Source organism: Heteronotia binoei, chromosome 4, assembly GCF_032191835.1.
Source record: "Heteronotia binoei isolate CCM8104 ecotype False Entrance Well chromosome 4, APGP_CSIRO_Hbin_v1, whole genome shotgun sequence".
NCBI classification, from domain to species: domain Eukaryota; kingdom Metazoa; phylum Chordata; class Lepidosauria; order Squamata; family Gekkonidae; genus Heteronotia; species Heteronotia binoei.
This window is the reverse complement of record NC_083226.1, coordinates 19,708,017-19,726,137: the sequence shown is the minus strand read 5'-3', so window position 1 is coordinate 19,726,137 and position 18,121 is coordinate 19,708,017. Positions and strand designations below refer to the sequence as shown.

The following is an 18,121-nucleotide window of genomic DNA, read 5'->3' as shown; positions in this document are numbered from 1 at the left end:
ATTTTCCCTTTTTTGTGGGGAAAAATATGAGAAAGTTTGTCAAACCTTAGCGTTCAGCAAAATTCTGAGAGGGGGTTTGGACAATGGAGCCCATCAGCAAGTTTTTTTGGGGGGAGGAGCTAAGAAAGAAAGGTTCTGGAGCTCTGCTCCTGTGAGCTCCTGACCAAAATGAGGCCTGGAAAAAACCGCAAGGAGGGAAAGCTGCTAAGCATTGTTAAGCAGTCCCTAACCTCCCGTCTACTTGTCTCATCCTGATTGCAGCCTCCAATGCTATTTTTCAACTAAAACAAGCAAAAAGGCTGTTCACGGTTGTCCAGGGCATTATCTGGTCTGGCCATCACAGAATGCCAAATGAGAAGTGATTATAACACCTTCTGTCCATGTGCATGAATATTTCACAGCTCCATACAAACCAGGTTGCTAAACTGAGCACGTACAAGGCAGCGGAGAGAGGTGCTTTCTTTGCCCTTAATGAACAGGCATCTCGGGGGGACCGTAAAAACTAGCAAGCATTTATTCCTGCATGAATTTTCACAGCCTACAATACAACCCGCTTTTTTCTTCAGATGCACGGCAGCGAGTCTGCACCAGGCTGTTATTTTATATAGGTGGTTAAGTGTGTGGACTCTTCACTGGGAGAACCGGGTTTGATTCCCCACTCCTCCACTTGCAGCTGCTGGAATGGCCTTGGGTCACCTGTAGCTCTCACTGAGCTGTCCTTGAAAGGGCAGCTCCTGGGAAAGCTCTCTCAGCCCCACCCTCTCCCAGGGTGTCATGTGGGAAAGGAAAATTGTGAACCACTCTGAGATTCAGAATGAAGGCTGGGATATAAATCCAATACCTTCTTCTTCCTCAGTAGTGAAATAAACAAGCGTGCCAAGAGGCTATGAAATGTTGGAAGAGAGTAATAAAAAAAAAATCAAATGTGATCAAGAAAAGGACGGAGATGATTCACAATATCATGACCGTGGCCGCTGGAAATCTCCTCAGCTAGTTTTGTGTAGCTGTTTCACACCTGTAATGGCTGAGGAGTCCCAGGTTTTGCTGAGATAGTTCACACTTTTGGTGACTAAAGAAATCCCTTGCACTCAGTTATATCTGTATAGATGTGGGTGGTCACATTATTAATCCAAGGAGGGCTTTGCGTATCAGGCCATACCCCCCGATGTAGCCAATCCTCCAAGAGCTTACAGGGCTCTTAGTACAGGGCCTCCTGTAAGCTCCAGGAGGATTGGCTATATCGGGCGTGTGGCCTAATATGGAAAGCAGTTCCTGCTACCAAAAAAGCCCTGAATCCAAGAATGTTTCCACATGCCAGGGAGCAGCAAAGTTGGGTTGACAACTGAATTTATCACACCATGGAGCTAATTGGGGTCAATCAGCAATTTTACTCCAGGCCAGTTTGGCCAGGGATCCTGGAGGTTTTTTTTTTGTTGCCGTCTTCTGGGTGTAGAACAGGGGTCACTGGGCATGTGTGTGTGTGTGGGGGTGTGGGTGTGGGGAGATATTTGTGAGTTTCACGCTTTGTGCAGGGGGTTGGACTAGTTGACCCTGGAGGTCCCTTCCAACTCTTTGGTTCTGTGAATTTTGGCTCATGGCACAGATGTGCACTGGGACTCCGTTTGTAGGAGCCTTACGTGTTTGAGAATCAAGGATAAAAATATTGCTGGAATCTCTGGGCTCAGAAGTCCCAGCACACGTTTGGCTTGGCCTGCCGTCACGCATGTATTGTCAACCCATTTGTCGCACTTAAAAGACCAACTGGGGTGTGCACCTAAAAAATGTAAAGTGTGAAGCAGCCCTAGGTGCGCTATCCCACTTTGCACCAAATTGTTTGCGTTACTCTGCAGCAAAAGTGTAATGGGTGGAAGGATGGTGTGTGTCACTGAACCATGCAGTTGTCAGGTTTCTGGTGACTAGGCCTAGCCAAGGCCTCTGGGTGTTCATGTTCTCTGCGGACTTGACATCCTCACTGCAGAAACGCAAACACAGAGCCCATGAACGTGAGAGTAATGTAATGTGTAAATCACAAGCAGTGGTACTCTTTCTGCTGTGATTGGTGGAGAGCCACGTTTACAATCAACCAAATGAGCCATGTGAATACTGTATGCCTTGTGTGCCGCTCTGCCAAACACATGCTCACTCTACTGTAAGACATAATGTAAGATATGAATATTCAATATATAGCTATAAGCTTTTGAATTACCAAACTGCTTCTGAGCTCGCAGGTTGTCTCTTCCCACCACAATTGAACCATGGCCAGCCCTTGTGTCCCTGGAGTGACTTCCCTTTTTGCCTTCTACTTTTTTCCTCGGGACGAGGCATACGGTTGCCAGACCCCCGCCCCGCTGAAGTTGGTTGTCCCCTGCTGCCAGGCCCTGGCCCCCAGCCATGAGGGAACTTACCAGGCTATGCTCCACACGGGCTAGGGCTTTCTCGTTGGCAGCACCAGAAGTGTGGAAAGCCCTCCCGGAGGCCATAAGGGCCGTGTGGGATCTCTCTACTTTCTGCAGGGCCTGCAAAACTGAACTGTTCTGACAGGCTTTTAACATCTAAACCAGGAGAGGACTGCTACCCCACATCACTAAAGAGTTACGATTACTATATGATTCCCATCAGGAAAGAAGAGCCCATCTATATTGCAGTTGTACAGCACCGTGGAATGTTTTAATTGTAGTTGTATTTTATTGGTTTAAATTGTAAATATAAATGTCTGAACTGACTGTTAGAAGAAGAAGAATTGCAGATTTATATCCCACCCTTTTCTCTGAATCAGAGACTTAGAGTGACTTACAATCTCCTATATCTTCTCCCCCACCAACAGACATTCTGTGAGGTGGGTGGGGCTGAGAGGGCTCGCACAGCAGCTGGCCTTTCAAGGACAATCTCTGCCAGAGCTATGGCTAACCCAAGGCCATTCCAGCAGCTGCAAGTGGAGGAGTGGGGAATCAAACCCGGTTCTCCCAGATAAGAGTCCATGCACTTAACCACTACACCAAACTGACTCTCATGGCCGCCCTGAGTCCACTTGCGGAGAGGGCGGGATAGAAATTTAAGATAATAAATACATAATAATAAATTAATTACCAGGAGAAAGAGAAACTGCCCAGGCCACACCAGTGGTGTCACACAGGAAGTGATGTTATCACACCAGTGATGTCTGGGTGGTATTCTGGTATTTGGGCATAAACTCTATGGTAAAAATGGCTTCTACTCTCATTTCTCCATGACCAGCGTGCTCTCCCTCTGGTACCCTGGCTATCTCACTCTTGCCTGTCCTGCTGTGCCTTATTATAGCTGCCAGATACCTCCGAGTAATCAGTGGGAAAAGGGGATGACTTACCAGGAGAAAGAGAAAGTTAAACAGGCCATTAATGAAACCTACAGTGCCCACCCCCTCACTCTATTCTTGCCGGTTGTTACGTAAATAATTTCTACATTTTGTGGAACTCTGTGAGCTGAATTTATAAAGAACATTTACATAACAGTCATGGAAGTGCTTGGCTGTTCAGACTACAAACTAGGGTCAGTTTTGGGCCTGCTGTAGCCCAATAATATGCACAGTGTTTATGGTTTTATTTACTTTATTTCTATGCAGTCTTTCTCTCCAGGGAGAACCGAGAGTGGCCTATGCCATTCGCCTATTTTTGTGAGCCAGGGGGGTCAAACTCATTTGTTATGAGGGCCAGATCGGACATAAATGAGACCTTGTCTGGCCAGGCTGTGTTGGGCCGGACCATCTGTGTACCTATTTAAGATTAGGTAGCAGAGATATAACTTTTATAAAGGACACAGACAGACACAATTAAAGATTTAAAAAAAAAACCCTTAAAACATGCTTAAAACATTAGCACTTGGCCTTAAAGGTGATTTCTTTGTATCTCTCCCATGGGATCCAGGGAACTGGGCAAAGGAAGCACTGGCTTTTTCCTTCCCCAGGGGACCAGGAGGGGGAGGAGCCTCAGCCAAAAGAAGAAAGAGAGGTTTGGTTCAGTAGCTCTGCTGTGTGATTGAGAAAGCCTGGCAAAGCAAGCTCTCCCCCCGCTTCTTCCCCAAGGGAGGAGCCTCGGCCAATGGAGAAAATAGAGGTTTTGCTCTGTAGCTCCTGTGCAACTGAGCAAGCCTGGCAAAGCAACTTGTGATGCAGAAGGAAGCAAGAGAGAAGGAAAAGTAAGTGAATGACAGCCAGTTGCTTGAGGGCCTGATAGAAACCTTCCAGGGGCCTGATTCGTCCCCTGGCCACATGTTTTACACCCCTGTTGTGAGCATTTGGGCGTGTGTGCATGTGTGTGAGAGGGGCATGTGCCTGGAAGGTGTGGCTGACTTCTGGCAACCCCTACTGGGGCTGGGAGGCAGGGACATTCAGATAGTGGCTCATTGCCTGCCTCTGTGTCCTGGCCCTGGTATTCCTTAGAGGTCTTCCTTCCAAGTAAAAGTTGGTATTCCTTAGAGGTCTTCCTTCCTTCAAAAAAGTTATTGTTAAGTACTTGACAGGGTTGACCCCACTTAGCTTCCAAGATCCGACGAGATTGTGCTTGCTTGCTCTCCTCTGTTTTTATTGAAAGGGTTAACCTCAATCCCTCAAAATGAGTCTGATGCAAACTGGGGTTTCTTCTCGCTTCTGTTGTATAGAGAGAAGACAAATGCTTGGGAATGCTGATCACGGGACTTCTAGGGTCAACATTCCTCTTGACCCTAACTCTGGAATCTTTCTGTTTTTCCTCCAGGGAACATTGAAAACACCGAGAAACTGCAGTACAGCGGGGAACGCCTCTATAAGTTCACGGTGACAGCCTACGACTGTGGCAAAAAGCGGGCTTTTGACGATGCCGAGGTGGAGATTCAGGTGAAGCCCACCTGTAAGCCCAGCTGGCAAGGTAGGGGGACCCTCTTTCCATGATCCTCTCTCTCCTGCTTTCCTCTCTTGATTCCACAGCATTGTTATCATAAGAACATCAGAGAAGCCATGTTGAATCAGGCCAATGGCCCATCCAGTCCAACACTCTGTCACACAGTGGCCAAAAAACAGGTGCCACCAGGAGGTCCACCAGTGGGGCCAGGATACTAGAAGCCCTCCCACTGTGCTCCCTCCTCCAAAGCACCAAGAATACAGATCACTGCCTCTTACAGAGAGTTCCAACAATACGCTGTGTCTAATAGCCACTGATGGACCTCTGCTCCGTATGCATATCCAATCCCCTCTTGAAGCTGGCTGTGCTTGTAGCCGCCACCACCTCCTGTGGCAGTGAATTCCATGTGTTATTCACCCTTTGGGTGAAGAAGGACTTCCTTTTATCAGTTCTAACCAGACTGCTTAGCAATTTCATTGAATGTCTACAAGTTGTTGTATTGTGAGAAAGGGAGAAAAGTACTTCTTTCTCTACCTTCTCTATCCCATGGATAATCTTGTAAACCTCTATCACGTCACCCCTCAGTCAACGTTTCTCGAAGCTAAAGAGCCCCAAGCATTTTAACTGTATCCTAACCTTTTGCTCTCTTTAATCTTCCTTGCTTCCTTGCCCCTCGCCTTTGCTGCCTGGCCTTGTAGGTATTGACTTAAAGATCAAATAAAAGCAAGAGCTTGCTACTTGATCTTTAGATGATGATTCCCCGCATGTGAGAACGTCTCTTGAAAGACGACACCTGCTACACACTTACATACATTTATCCATTCAGGGCTTTTTTTGTTGCAGGAGCTAATTTGCATACTAGGCCATCCCCATCCCCCCAATATAGCCAATCCTCCTGGAGCTTACAGTAGGCCCTGTACTAAGAGCCCTGTAAGCTCTTGGAGGATTGGCTACATCAGGGGTGTGTGGCCTAATATGCAAAGGAGTTGCTGCTACAAAAAAAGCCCTGTCTATATTAGAAATAATTGCTTGTGCTAAAATATCTGTTGCTTGAGTTGCCAAGGACTTTTTAAATGGGTAAACTGCTAAATTGGACCGCTTCCTTGGCTAAACGTTGCAACTCCTGATAAATAGATACTGAAATTGTAAGCTCCTGGGGGCAGGGAATTTTTTTTCTTTGCTTAAGTTACTCTGTGATACCCTGCAAATGAGCTTTGATCGGTGTCATGCAAATAATCATGATGATGCGACTTTAAAATTAAGCAAAAGTGTTTTTTCTTAAAGTACTGCCTTATAACAGAGTTAACCCTTCTAACCCTGTCAACGCCAGTTGACTTTAAAGGATGTGACTAGTTAGTATGACAGCCTCATAATTCCTCTGAATTTTCAGCAGGGTGGCTTTTGAAGAAGGGTAGGGTACCATTTCAGGTTTTGGGAGTTAAAAGCCTGCTTGTAGATATATTACTATTTCTGTTTCTTCTATTTGGGGTGGAGGGAAGGGTTGCATTTTTCTGTGTGTGTGTGTGTGTGCACTTGGAAGTCATGGCAATCTCAGGTGACTGACCCCTATGGAGGCTATTCAGCAGGTGGCTGAATAAATCCTGCCCCTACCTCCCAGCTCTGGTATTCCAAGGGGTGTTCCCATCCAAGTTCTTGCTAGAGTCAGCTCTGCTAAGCTTCTGAGAACTGACGAGATCGGGCTTGCCTGAGCTAAGATATATGTCCATTGCAATGGCGTAAATGCAGTGCATTTAAAGAGTATTTCTGTTGTGGTTAATTTTCTTTGCACCTGCTAACGAAGGCTGCTGGTCTTGGAGCCTGACCTGAATCAAGTCGGAAAAGCTGGTGTGATGTAGGGGAGGGCTTGTTAGGCTTAAACAGGGAACACCCGGGTTCAAATCCATCTTCAGTTTTGAAGTTCAAGTGTGTGTTTTGGACAAGTTGATGTGGCCCAGATATTGCTTGGATAAAAAGGGAAGAAGAGGTTGTGCATCTTGCCCTGATATTGGAAAAAGAGTGGGGGGCGGGATGTAATAAATTATTAAAAGGCAGGGCTTTTTTTGTAGCAGGAATACTTTGCATATTAGGCCACGCCCCTCTGAAGCTTACAGGGCTCTCAGTGCAGGGCCTATTGTGAGCTCCAGGAGGATTGGTTACATCGTGGGGGGCGTGGCCTAATTTGCAAAGGAGTTTCTGCTACTAAAAAAGCTCTGTTAAAAGGTAATTGGTTTTCATGAAGACCAGACCCCTCTCATTCTCTGGGACATTTGCCAAATCCACGTCTGCTGCTTTGACCTGGATGTAGTCTAAATCCAGCTCATAACACCCATTTACTCTCTATTAAAAATTCTCTGATAGGTTGGAGCAAGAGGATAGAATACACTCCCGGAACCGGCAGCCTTGCGCTTTTCCCCAACATCCATCTGGAGACCTGCGATGAGCCCCTGTGGAACATTCAGGCTACTGTGGAGTTACAGACCAACCATGTGGCCAAAGGTTGCGATCGCGACAATTACTCGGAGAAGTCTCTGCGCAAACTCTGTGGTGTGTATTCTCTTACTGCCCAGCTTGGGTAGGAGGGGGGGGGTGGGACTGAAGGGATAAAGGGAGACGGTAGGGGGGCTGGTTTTGAGGACACTCTGTCACTGTGGCCGGTGGTGGTGGTGATGGGGTCATTCCCTTCATAACCAGGCCTCAGATTCAGCAGGAGCTCACAGGAGCAGAGCTCCTGAACCTTTCTGAGGGTTCTCTCTCCTCCTCCCCACCTACCTTGTCCATTGAATAGCAGGTGCAACTGCATAACAATCCCTGGATTAGGAGAGCCGGCAGCCAGCCAGCCAGCCACCAGGGGCTTTGTCACACCCCCAGCAGCTCTCGTTAACCCCTGGAGAAGCCCACACCACCCTTTCTCCACTTCTTAAATGATTTTGGGTGGTGGGTGGCTTACTGGCCTTTTGACTGTGGTGGGGGGTGGCCAAGGAGAGCCCCAGGTGAGTGAGGCCGGCTTGGGCTGGCTGGATCTATAGCCAGTCTAAGCAGGCCTCGCTCGCCTGGGGCTCTCCTTTCTTGTGTCGGTTTGCTTTTGGCGGGGTGGCATAAGCAAATTAGTTAATTAGCTCCACCCCCTAGTTTTCTACAAAACGATCCCTGTTCATAACCTTTCCCCCCAGGAAGACTTTGGACTTCCTCACTTTCACCAGTCAGGGGCAATGCTATCATGTGGCAAAGTCAAGTGGGGGAAGGGGGATAAATCTAATTAATGGAGCATGGCCCTTGGGAACACAACCCTTCTGGAATGTATGGGAGTTTTAATTCAGGCTCTGAGATCACTCTGATGCTCCTTTCTATGTAAATGGAGATTGCATAGGCACTCTTCCTGGTACCGTGTTTCCCCGAAAATAAGGCACTGTCTTATATTTGTTTTTTCTCAAGAAGACACACTAGGGCTTATTTTCAGGGGATGTCTTATTTTTTATTAAGTATGATACAACAATCTACATTTATTCAAATACAGTTAAGTCATCTTCTGGAACATTGTCATAACTCTCCAGGTATTTCAGTCTTCCTTACCGCTCTGCGCCGAAATGCATGGCGTGGCTGTGCAGATACGCTGTATAGCCACGCCCATCACTAGGTCTTATTATTGGGGTAGGGCTTATATTTAACAAATGCATCCTGCTAGGGCTTATTTTTTGGGTAGGTCTTATTTTCAGGGAAACGGGGTAGTTTGTGTCACTGTGTTAACCAGAGGAAGGGGTAAACATGCCTCACTGGGTGTGTTCATACTACACTAAATAATATGTTTTGCGACTGGATTTTTACTGTTTAAGAATAGCAAAAAAACAGTTGCAAAACACATCATTTAGTGTAGTGTAGATACACTGGCTCCAGGTTGACTCCGCCTTCCATCCTTCCGAGGTCAGTAAAATGAGTCCCCAGCTTGCTGGGGGGAAAGTGTAGATGGCTGGGGAAGGCAATGGCAAACAACCCCGTAAAAAGTCTGTTGTGAAAACGTGAAAGCAACATCACCCCAGAGTCGAAAATGACTGGTGCTTGCACAGGGGACTACCTTTACCCGTAGTGCAGAGTGGTAAAGCTGCAGCAGTGCAGTCTGAGTCTCTGCTCATGACCTGAGTTCAATCCCGGCGGAAGCTGGGTTCAAGTAGCCGGCTCCGGGTTAACAGCCTTCCATCCTTCCAAGGTCGGTAAAACGAGGACCCAGCTTGCTTGGGAGAAAGTGTAGCTGACTGGGGAAGGCAACGGCAAACCACCCCGTAAAAAGTCTGCGTGAAAACGTCATGATGCGATGTCACCCCAGAGTCAGAAACGACTGGTGCTTGCACGAGGGAATACCTTTACCTTTTTTTAAAAAACACACTGATTGATTTCCCACAACAAACACTAATGCCTTCACACATGCTAAATAACACACTTTCAATCCAGTTTCATTGCCTTGCAACTGGATTTTGTCATGTGGAATGGCAAAATTTGCTTACAAACTGGCTGAAGTAGATGGAAACGGCATTGTTTAGCATGTGTGAAAGCACCATAAGACAGAAGCCAGTGTGGCATAGTGGATAGAGCGGCAGAGCAGGAATCCCCACTTCTGCCATGGAAGCTTGCCTGAAAATGGAGCGCGGGGCTGTCACCTTCTCTCAGCCTCGCCAACCTCACAGGGTTTCCTCTGCTACCAAAATTGCTAGAGGATTTTTCTGTTTGAAATTCAGTTTCTAAAGTTTCAGTTTGGTAGATCGCTGGATCGAAACGAGATTGAGAGCCTTTTGTATAAAAGAAAAATCATACTTTATTTCTACTAGAGGGAAAGGGAAACTGGGATAGAAAATAACAAAGCTCTAAGACAGGGGTGTCAAACATGCAGCCCGGGGGCCAAATCAGGCCTCCAGAGGGCTCCTATCAGGCCCTCGAGCAACTGGCTCTTGTCTGCTTCCTTCTCCCTCTCTCCTGCTTCCTTCTGCATAACCACTTGCTTTGCAAGGCTTGCTCAATCACACAGGAGCTACAGAGCAAAACATCTATTTTCTCTATTGGTTGAGGCTCCTCCCCTTCCCTGGATCCCATGGGAAAAATACAAGGAAAGTACCTTTTAAGACCAACAAGTGCTAATGTTTTAAGCGTGTTTTATTTTAAGTTTTTTTTTTAAAAAAAAATCTTTAATCATATTTGTCTGTGCCCTTTAAAAAGTTTATATCTCTGCTACCGAATCCTAAATAGGTACACATATGGCCTGACCCCTACTGGGGCCTGGACGTTTTTCAGAGCGGTGACTTGATACAGTTTGCCTCTATCTCCCAACTGCTGGTATTACAAGGAGGTTTCCTAAACAAGTACATGCCAGGATCAGCCCTGCTTAGCTTCTGAGATCTGACGAGATCGGGCTTGCCTGGGCTATCCAGGTCCGGGCCACGCAAAGATGTCTTGACCTACCTGGTGTTTAGAGAGAGGGGTGCACCATTCTTCATCCTGATTGGTCTGACTGCTCTCCCTTCCCTTTCTCTGGTCTCCTCCCACCACCCCACAGGTGCCGCCACCGGGGAGGTCGACCTCCTGCCCGTCCCTAGCCCCACGGCCAACTGGACTGCACGGCTCTCGGTCCACTACAGCCAGGACAGCAGTCTGATCTACTGGTTCAACGGCAGCCAGGCCACCCAGGTGCCGATGGGCAGCGGGACCGGCGCTCTGGAAGGGCTGAGCGACCACTTCACCCTCTCCCTGTGGATGAAACATGGCGTGACGCCCAGCAAAGGGAAACGAGAGGAGGAGACAGTCATCTGCAGCACTATGCAGAGCGGTAAGGCCTCTTTCCCTTCCCTGAGCAAGCAGCGGGATAGATTGTCCTTGTTGCTGGATTGAGGTCATTGGGGTGTGGGGGGGTGATGCTTTGGAGGATCTCTCGGAAAGGAGGGTGCTCGAGGGTCAGCTGGGTGGGCCAGCTGCTCTGTCATTTCTGAGCTCCACCTCAAAAGGTAATTGAAGAGTTAATGAAGATCTCGTGGGGACCCTCTTTTGCACTGTTCCACCTTGTCGGCAGGGTTTTGTTTGTAACAGCAACTCCTTTGCATGTTAGGCCACACCCCCTGATGTAGCCAATCCCCCAAGAGCTTACGGGGCTCTTAGTACAGTTTGGTATAGTGGTTAAGTGCATGGACTCTTGCCTGGGAGAGCCAGGTTTGGTTCCCTACTCCTCCACTTGCACCTGCTGGAATGGCCTCGGGTCAGCCATAGCTATCACAGGAGTCGTCCTTGAAAAGGGCAGCTGCTGTAAAAAGCTCTCTCAGCCCCACCTATCTCATAGGGTATCTGTTGTGGGGTGGTGGGGAAGGTAGAAGAGATTGTGACTGCTCTTATAGGGCGTATATAGCGTATAGGGCGGGATATAAATCCCATATCTTAGTGTAAGCTCTCGGACAGGGGTGGCCAAACTTGCTTAACATAAGAGTCACATAGAATAAATGTCATGTTTGAGAGCTGCAAGACGTGAACGCCAGATGTTTGAGAGCTGCAAGACAAGGAAGGCAGGCAGGAAGGCAAGCAAACAGATAGGGGAAGGGAAGGTGAGGTAGAAAGCAACTTTAAGCGCATTCTCCAAGCGGTTTAAAAGAGAGAAATGCCTTCTCTAAGCTGGATGACGGGGCGGTGGGGGCTTTGGGAGCCACACAATATGTGGGAAAGAGCCGCATGCGGCTGCTGAGCCACAGTTTGACTTCCCCTGCTCTAGGAGGACTGGCTACATCAGCGGGGTGCGACTTAATATGCAAAGGAGTTACTGCTACCAAAAAAAGCCCTGCTTGTTGGAAACACCCTCGCAGGTGGAAGCAAGTGAGATGTTACACTTGTGAATTAGTGCTAATTATGACCCACATTTGCACCTCGGAGATCTTGTCAGACTGCTGATTATTCTGCAAAAACAGATGGGGCCCTTTTAAAGGAGAGCAGATTCCACAAGTCGGAGGCGTACCTGGCACCGCGTGCTTAGAAAAGGCTTTTAAGTTTAGCCGGGGAAGCATTTAGAGCTCCACTTTTCATTAGGGCTTCTTAACTAGAAGATATTGAAGTTATTGGATTTATATCCCGCCCTCCACTCCGAAGAGTCTCAGAGCGGCTCACAATCTCCTTTCCCTTCCTCCCCCACAACAGACACCCTGTGAGGTAGATGAAGATATTGGATTTATATCCCGCCCTCCACTCCGAAGAGTCTCAGAGCAGCTCACAATCTCCTTTACCTTCCTCCCCCACAACAGACACCCTGTGAGGTGGGTGGGGCTGGAGAGGGCTCTCCCAGCAGCTGCCCTTTCAAGGACAACCTCTGCCAGGGCTATGGCTAACCCAAGGCCATTCCAGCAGGTGCAAGTAGAGGAGTGGGGAATCAAACCCGGTTCTCCCGGATAAGAATCCACATACTTAACTACACCAAACTACATAAGTAAAGGAAGAGCTGTTGGTAGATTCTTGCAGATGCTGTTCTATGTGTGTGCTACGCCCAAAATAAAGCCCCCTGCCAATAAAAGCAAAGCGTTGTGATTCTCTTTTGTTGTTTATTGGTTTAATTCTGCTTTTGCCGGTCATGGGGAGATGCGAGGAGTTGCGCAGGGCTTTGAAGACCACCCAGACCCCACCCCCCAAACCCCCCCATCTTCGGAGACATCGGTAGACATTGCTTGCACGTGGTCGTGTCTATCCCCAAAGCTATTTGAGCTAGAAATTAAATTGTTCAACAACAACAAACAAACCTGGGATTGGTTGTTGTAGATTTTCCGGGCTGTGAGGCCGTGCTCTTGGCATTGTGAGACCTGACGTTTTCCAAGCAAGTGTAACCGACATCCTCAGAAGTGTAACCCAGAAAACTGGAGTTCTCTCTGGGTCAAAGTTGCTGGCGAAACATCAGGTTTCACAATGCCAAGAGCACAGCCACACAGCCTGGAAAATCTACAACACCCGGAGGTGGAATTCTAGCAGGAGCTCCTTTGCGTATTAGGCCACACACCCCTGATGTAGCCAATCCTCCAAGAGCTTGCAAGGCTCTTTTTGGTGAGCTCTTGGAGGATTGGCTACATCAGGGGTGTGTGGCCTAATATGAAAAGAAGCTCCTGCTAGAATCCCAGCCCTGACAACCACCAATGGATTCCAGCTGTGAAAGCCTTCAACAACTTCCTGGGCTTCTCAGGAAGCCGACCTTTGTGCCAGGTGACAGTGTTGTGGCTTTCTTTCATAACTGTGGAGCGTAGACATGCCCTCTGTGTAGAACTGGTTAGGGAACAATTGCTTGCTGGTTCCGAGCATTTTCTCCAGGTTAGTAGGTACTGTAGTTTTTTTAAGGCTTACTTGGTTGTTGTTTTGAAGAAGAGGGTCGCACCAGGGCAAAACAAAGAAGAAAAAACAAAAGGTGCAAAGGAAAAGACTCTTTAATGATTGTATAACTTGTACACCAAGGATATTTTTGTGGCAGGAACTCCTTTGCATATTAGGCCACACACCCCTGAATTAGCCAATCCTCCCAAGAGTTTACTGGGCTCTTTTTACAGGGCCTGCTGTAAGCTCTAGAAGGATTGGCTACATCGGGGTATGCAAAGGAATTCCTGGTACAAAAAAAAGCCCTGTTCTACACATTTCACGTGCAGCTTCATCGGGGAATCTTCCACATTCTTTTTAGTCCCGTTCCTGTATCCACACTTTTAGCAGAGTGACTCAGTTGTCTTGCATCTGTAGGTTGTCAGCAGTGTTCCCTCTAAGCTGAGTTAATGTGAGCTAGCTCACAGATTTTTAGCCTCCAGCTCGCACATTTTTGTCTTGGCTCAGGAAGGATGACCCCAGAGCACAATAATTTATGCAGTAGCTCACAACTTTAATGTCAGCAGCTCACAAAGTAGAATTTTTGCTTACAAGACTCACCAGCTTAGAGGGAACATTGGCTCTAAGCTGGCAGGTTCGCAAAAAGTCATGTGGGCTTACGGCCTTTCCTATCTTATCCCATGTCCACAACTCTGAGGAAAGGCCTGACAGTCTCAAGAGAGAAAGAGCGCGTATGGGGCTCAGAGACCTGTGACTGTGACGTTACCTGGCACAGTTGGGTGAGGGAGAGCAGCTCCCAAGCCAAGGCACAGGCCTCAGAGAGCCAAACAAGGCTGAAGAGAGGAGGGCCAGATGGTACTGCTGATGTTGTCATAGCAACACTGCATGATAAAGGACAATGGGGAGTGGTAGGGTTGTTGTCTCCTTGGAGTGATCCAAAAGGGATGTGTCTAGGGGACACAGCGAGTGGAAGAGGTTGCTCTGGAAGGTGAAGTCTCTTTGGTATGCGGCCTACATGAAGCCTGGCTTGTAGAATAAGCAGGGAGGATCCCTTGGTGATGTGAACTGGGTGTGAAATCACCCTGTGAAAGGGCTAGGTTCAGACCCGGGGTCAAGTCAGAAAGTAGGGTTGCCAAACTCCAGGTAGTAGTGAACTCTGACAGGCTTTGGTGTAAATGGCGATGGAAACAACGTTCACCGAAATTGCAATGCAAATTACACAACATGTGAATGCAAAATATGCAATTTATAAATGCTGTATAAATCAATCAATATATTTATTGATATATAAATATATTTCATCCTTGGGAGGGGCAGCAGTGTGAGGACTCCTAGTGTCCTGGCCCTGTTGATGGACCTCCTGATGGCACCTGGGTTTTTTTGGTCGCTGTGTGACACAGAGTGTTGGATTGAATGGGCCATTGGCCTGATCCGACATGACTTCTCTTAAGTTCTTATTACGATCATAGATCAGAATAAAACAAAGAAGTATCAATCAAGGGAAATAATATAAAACTCGATAAAAATTCTATTTCGCCCTGAAATAAAATAAATCAACTTGTCGCTGTGAATCTCTGGCATATTCTGTAAACAGCTGCGAAGAATTTTGCACGGTTAATAGTTGTTTGAGAGTTAGTCCCTTTCAGAAGACTCTGCTTTCTTTATCTGAATGTCTGAGCTAAGATTGAAGCAAAGGGGCAATGAACTTCACACGGATATCCACATACATAAATGCAGTACAGAACAATAAATATCTAACGTCAACAGTATGAATTAATCAGACCATTTTGCCATATTATTACAAAAATTACAGTAGCCAATTTTCCAGGACTCTGTGTAGACAATGTCTCGTTAACTCCAGGTAGTGGTTGCAGATCTCTTTAACTCCAGGTAGTTGCTGCAGATCTGCTATTGCAATTGGTCTCCAGGCGTCAGAGATCAGCTCCCCTGGAGAAAATGGCTGCTTTGGCAGGTGAACTCTATGGCATTGGACCCTGCTCAAACCCCTCCTCAAACCCCACCTTTCTCAGGCTTTAGCCCCCCCAAATCTCCAGGTATTTCCCAACCCAGAACTGGCAATCCTATCAGGAAAGGTTCCTCTTGCTTAAGTCAAACTTTGGAGGTGTTTTCATGGGAGGGGGGGGAAATGGAGCTTTGCAGTCTTCTGTATATTTTCAATTTTGGGGATTGTGATCTCGGAATTGCAAGCTGTCTTGATCCGCAAGGGAAAGACGGAGCGTGAGCAGTCAAATAAATAAATGAATCCCTTTTCTCACAACCTTCTGGTTTGCTTCACAAGTACACAGCCAGTTGCACAGTATATTCTGTGGATAAGAGTTTAGAATGCTTAATCCCACAACAGATGTGGCAGGGTTTATTCTAGAATGCCTGCAAATCAGGCCTATTCAGCAACGTTTAGCATCTGGCTTTGAGGTAGGCGTGGGTGTGGAAGGGAAGCAGTACGCTGGCATTTTGGGTCCTCGTGTGTATCGACGTGCACAATAACAAAAGCCGAGATAAATCTGTTTTTCCATGCCACTTTAGAGATTTGTCTCCCAGAGACTAAAAGGAGGGAGTCAATGCACATTTTTATTTTTAAGAAATGTCGTCCCCAGAATCTCCACGAAGAAGCAAAGATGGAGCAAAACAAGGACAGTGTTCTACCAGGAACAGATTTCAGAAACAGGGGTTGTGTCTGGACTTTATGAGAAGTATACTAGGTCAGGCCTCTGCTGCTGCTTCATGAAGCAGCAGGATAAAACGCTTGGGGCTCTTTAGCATGGAGCAATGTCGACTGAGGGGTGACGTGGTAGAGGTTTACAAGATTATGCACGGGATAGAGAAGGTAGAGAAAGAAGTCCTTTTCTCCCTTTCTCGCAATACAAGAACTCATGGACACTCAATGAAATTGCTGAGCAGACGGGTTAGAACGGATAAAAGGAAGTCCTTCACCCAAAGGGTGATTAACATGTGGAATTCACTGCCACAGAAGGTTAAACATATGAATAAACATATGGAGCAGAGGTCCATCAGTGGTTATTAGCCACAATGTATTGTTGGAACTCTCTGTCTGGGGCAGTGATGCTTTGTATTCTTGTGCTTGGGAGGGGGCACAGTGGAAGGGCTTCTAGCCCCACTGGTGGACCTCTTGATGGCACTTGGGGATTTTTTTGGCCAGTGTGACACAGAGTGTTGAACTAGATGGTCCACTGGCCTGATCCAACATGGCGTCTCTTATGTTCCTGCAACGTCCCTTCTCTGTTTTTCCGCAGAGGACGGATACTCCCATTATTCCTTGGCTGTGCACGGCTGCCGCATCGCCTTCCTCTACTGGCCGCTGCTGGAGAGTGCGAGGCCTGTGAAGTTCCTCTGGAAACTGGAACAGGTGAGGGAAAGGGGGGAAAGAGCGCTTTCCTTATCCTCTTTTTCGTACGCCTCTTTCTTGCTCTTTGCATGACAGTGAAAGTTGGGTCCTTTCTTTTCCGCCTGCTGCAGGTCTGCGATGACGAATGGCACCATTACGCCCTCAACTTGGAGTTCCCCACCGTGACGCTTTACGTGGACGGCGTCTCTTACGACCCTGCTCTCATCCACGACAATGGCCTCATCCACCCTCCGAGGCGAGAGTCTTCTCTCATGATCGGCGCTTGCTGGGCTGGTGAGGGTTTGTCCACAGATTATATAAAGATGAGGGGGGGTGATCACTGGATCGGAATCCTCTGTAAACTCCAGGAGGATGGGCTACATCAGAGGGGTGCGGCCTAATATGCAAAGGAGTCCCTGCTACACAAATAAAGTTCCTGCTTAGAAGCAATACTCTCTCTAAGCTGTGGAGTCTTGTGAACAAAAATTCTATGTTGTAAGCTACTGGCATTAAAAGTTGTGAGCTACTGCATAAATTAGCTTGCTCCAGGGCCATTCTCCCTGAGCTAAGACAACAATGTGTGAGCCGGAGGCTAAAAAACTCTGAGCTAGCTCACCCTAACTCAGCTTAGAGGGAACACTGCTTAGATGTGAAAAAGTGTAAACATTCTTTACTTTTCTATTCTTGAAACATTTATAAATTCACTTGTGAGATTTCCAAGATAGCCTTAAAAGGAAATATCAAACGAGTATATAACAGAATTAGCTCAGCAGAAACAGCAATAAAGTAATCCAAACAATATGGCAAGTATCATTTTAGGTCAAGCTAACATTGGCTCTTAGGTAAAGGCTCAGTAAAGGAAGCCGTAGTCTTCATTTTGCCAGGCCTGATAAAGGCTGTCCATGATAAGAATGTTTTGGAAACCAATAAAGCGTAGAATCTCCGTAAATCAGAAGATATCTGATGACACCCAGAGGTGGAATCCTAGCAGGAGCTCCTTTGCATATGAAGTAGCCAGTCCTCCAAGAGCTTACAAGGCTCTTTTTTGTAAGCTCTTGGTGGATTGGTTACATCAGGGGTGTGTGGCCTAATATGCAAAGGAGCTCCTGCTAGAATTCCACCTCTGACATGACACCTAATTTATAGAAAGCAATTATTGAAGATAAGTGGTCAGGACTCCAGGAAATAGTTCTTCGAAGGGGAAACATGAGCAAAAAAATCTCTTGTTTTCCTCTGGGGTGTATATAGACATGGAGCTGAATGCATTTCAGTGGGAGGGCATGCCTAGGATAGCCAACCTCCAGGAGTCATTTGGAGATCTCCAGGAATTACAGCTAATCCTGAGGCTATAGAGATTTGTTCCTTGGAGGAAATGGCAGCCTGGATGGTGGACTTTATGTCACCCCTGCTGAGTTCCCTCCCCTTCTCAAACTCCATCCCCCTGAGCCTCCACACACCGCCCCCCCCCCCCCCGAAATATCCAGGGAGTTCTCAACCTGGAGTCGGGAATTGTTGGCTTGCCAGTGCTCTGGGGCAACCACTGAAAAGGCCCTGCTGTGAGTGGCAGAAAACCTGATCTCCCTTCAAGGTGGAATTTGAA

The 18,121-nt window shown here is 47.3% G+C and overlaps 2 protein-coding genes across 2 annotated transcripts in view; one reads left to right on the top strand and one right to left on the bottom strand.

Moving 5' to 3' along the window:
- Positions 1-18,121, bottom strand: part of LOC132570344 (solute carrier family 25 member 36-A-like) — a 441,151-nt gene that overhangs the window by 382,297 nt on the left and 40,733 nt on the right. The gene's annotated exons all lie outside the window — the stretch shown is intronic.
- CLSTN3 (calsyntenin 3) overlaps positions 1-18,121 on the top strand; it is a 59,198-nt gene that overhangs the window by 22,232 nt on the left and 18,845 nt on the right. The window contains exons 5-9 of the mRNA XM_060236895.1: positions 4,728-4,877; positions 7,209-7,394; positions 10,390-10,659; positions 16,430-16,542; positions 16,653-16,815. Of these exons, the coding sequence (XP_060092878.1) occupies positions 4,728-4,877; positions 7,209-7,394; positions 10,390-10,659; positions 16,430-16,542; positions 16,653-16,815 (882 nt within the window). The remainder of the gene's footprint in view (positions 1-4,727; positions 4,878-7,208; positions 7,395-10,389; positions 10,660-16,429; positions 16,543-16,652; positions 16,816-18,121) is intronic.